Genomic DNA, 2,086 nt, shown 5'->3' with positions numbered 1-2,086 from the left:
CCCCGCGGCGCTGACCCCGCGGCCCCTGTGCGGAGCTGTCCAGCGTACCCGGGCGGGATCCCGCGCACCTTCCGCAGCCCGCCCGTCGGGCAAGGGGGCACGGGGAGAGACTTTCCCGCTGCCCCTTTCCCAGGAAAGGGAGTGCGTGATTCCCTCGCTCAGTTGTCAATGACGGAAAATCCCGGTACGCGGCGGGAAATGTTTGCTGTCCTGTAAGCAAACAGGAAGTATTTTCGAGGAGAGAGATCCTTCGGCAGCCCCCATCCACCTCCTTTGATCTCATCGGTTTTGAAATCGCCTTAGAAATTAGAGACTAATTAGCCTCAAAGCGAGAGTGACAACAATGCATGACAAAGGAGAAGATTAGCTTTTAAGAAGGCAGCTCAGGAGTGATGGGCAGTCACTCCGGAGAGAGCTGCGTGTACAAATCGTGTGCCAAAGAAAATCGATCGGATTCGACCTCGGTGTATCCGACGCTGCCAGGGATTGCCAGGGCCGGGCTGTTTATATAGGGAGAATCTCTAGTACGGGAGGGTGAAGACAGAGCCTCTCTTCCAGTCTCCCAAGACAAAAGCAAAACAATCCACAACGTCTGTCCTCAAGGAAACCTTGATCAAAGAAAGGTATTGAGCGGTGTCGGGTGTGTGGGTGGGTATGTTCATGTGCATTTCACGGTATTTTGCAGCATGTATCCTGCGTTATCAGTGCGTGCGCTCAAGCTGATTCCTCTGTGCTCTGCCAGTGACCGGGACGGCTCTACCGAAGGTGTAATCGCTGCAGGACAGCTTATCGTCCTCTCATTGGCAGCAGGAAGGAGTTTCAAACAAGTGCTATGAGATTGCCTGAACCGAAATGAGATTTACGAAGCAGCCTTTTACTGGAAAGATATTTGAACTCTGATTGAAGGGGATTTAGGGGGAATGAAGAGACGATTCCAACAGTTACTACTGGGAATGCAATATCGGGTCCCCTACAATGCTTACTTAGGCTAATGGAGGTCCTGTCATTCAGTTCCCTCTGCGCTGGGATACAGGGTAAACATTCCCCGGTGACCCTCTGCGTGCAGGTCCCCTCTTCAGGACATCATTAAAAGCATGCATGCAGTTGCCTGACATCAATTGTCAGGCTGGCTCCCAGGGTTCAGAGATCCCGACAGAAAGCAGGAAAACAAGCCCAGTGGAGACCAGGCTCTGCTCCTGGGGGCTTTAAGGAGGCTGAAAATCGTTTTGTTGCGGGTGTGTAAGAAGAGACAAAAGTGCTCAGCAGGTAAGAGCGGAGGGTTTTGCCAAGAAGGAACTGTCCTTGATCGCTGTGACAGGATTGACTCGCTGGGGACTCCTCTCTCGGGAGCATCCACGCGTCCCCGAGGGGATTGCCTGTCTCCTCTCATCAGCATCACGGCGAGAAGTTTTACAGCCGCTCTTTCTAGTCCTGCTAATCCTGTTATCCGGGGGGTTATAAATATTAACGTCGTTGGGGCTGGGGATGGGGGACCCAAATAAGCCCTCTCTGAAGTAAGATGTCAGCCAGCCTTTTCCCAGCCCGCCAGCGCCCGGCGCTGCTGCATGAGCTGCACGGCAGAGCCCCGCAAGCGCCCTGCCCGGAGGGGCTGCTGGGCACCTCGGTGCTGGATTTCGTGGCCGACCTGTCCCTGGGCAGCCCCCAGGGAGCCCCCCGGGCTGGGGCGGGCCTGGGGCTCTGCGAGGTTACCACCGGGCCTCCCTTCGGGGACACAGTCCTGTCGCTTCGGGAAGGGATGGCCCGAGGTTTGCCCCTGGCTGCTTTCGGAAATGGGGATCCCGAATACGAAGAAGAAGAGGAAGAGGAAAGGATGCCCAGCGCTTCCCTCCTGGACAGACCTAGGAGAAAACGGGTCATCACCTACGCCCAGCGCCAGGCTGCCAACATACGCGAGAGGAAGAGGATGTTCAACCTCAACGAGGCTTTTGATCAGCTCAGGAAGAAGGTGCCCACCTTCGCCTACGAGAAGAGGCTCTCTCGGATAGAGACCTTGCGCCTGGCCATAGTGTACATCTCCTTCATGACTGAGCTTCTGGACGGATGCAGCAGGCAGGAGGCTAGCTAG

General features: G+C 55.7%; 1 protein-coding gene across 1 annotated transcript; it reads left to right on the top strand.

Moving 5' to 3' along the window:
- Positions 1 to 1,168: 1,168 nt before the first annotated feature.
- Positions 1,169 to 2,086, top strand: FERD3L (Fer3 like bHLH transcription factor). The gene has a single exon (XM_064703308.1). The coding sequence runs from the start codon at positions 1,520 to 1,522 to the stop codon at positions 2,084 to 2,086; it is 567 nt and encodes a 188-aa protein (XP_064559378.1). The 5' UTR covers positions 1,169 to 1,519.

The sequence above is a fragment of the Zonotrichia leucophrys genome, chromosome 2, assembly GCF_028769735.1.
Source record: "Zonotrichia leucophrys gambelii isolate GWCS_2022_RI chromosome 2, RI_Zleu_2.0, whole genome shotgun sequence".
NCBI lineage: Eukaryota > Metazoa > Chordata > Aves > Passeriformes > Passerellidae > Zonotrichia > Zonotrichia leucophrys.
The sequence above is the reverse complement of the archived record's forward strand: the minus strand, read 5'-3'. Positions and strand labels throughout refer to the sequence as shown.

Bases quoted from the DNA above. Each gene is read 5' to 3' on its own strand.
- FERD3L (XM_064703308.1), top strand. From the start codon at position 1,520: ATGTCAGCCAGCCTTTTCCCAGCCCGCCAGCGCCCGGCGCTGCTGCAT.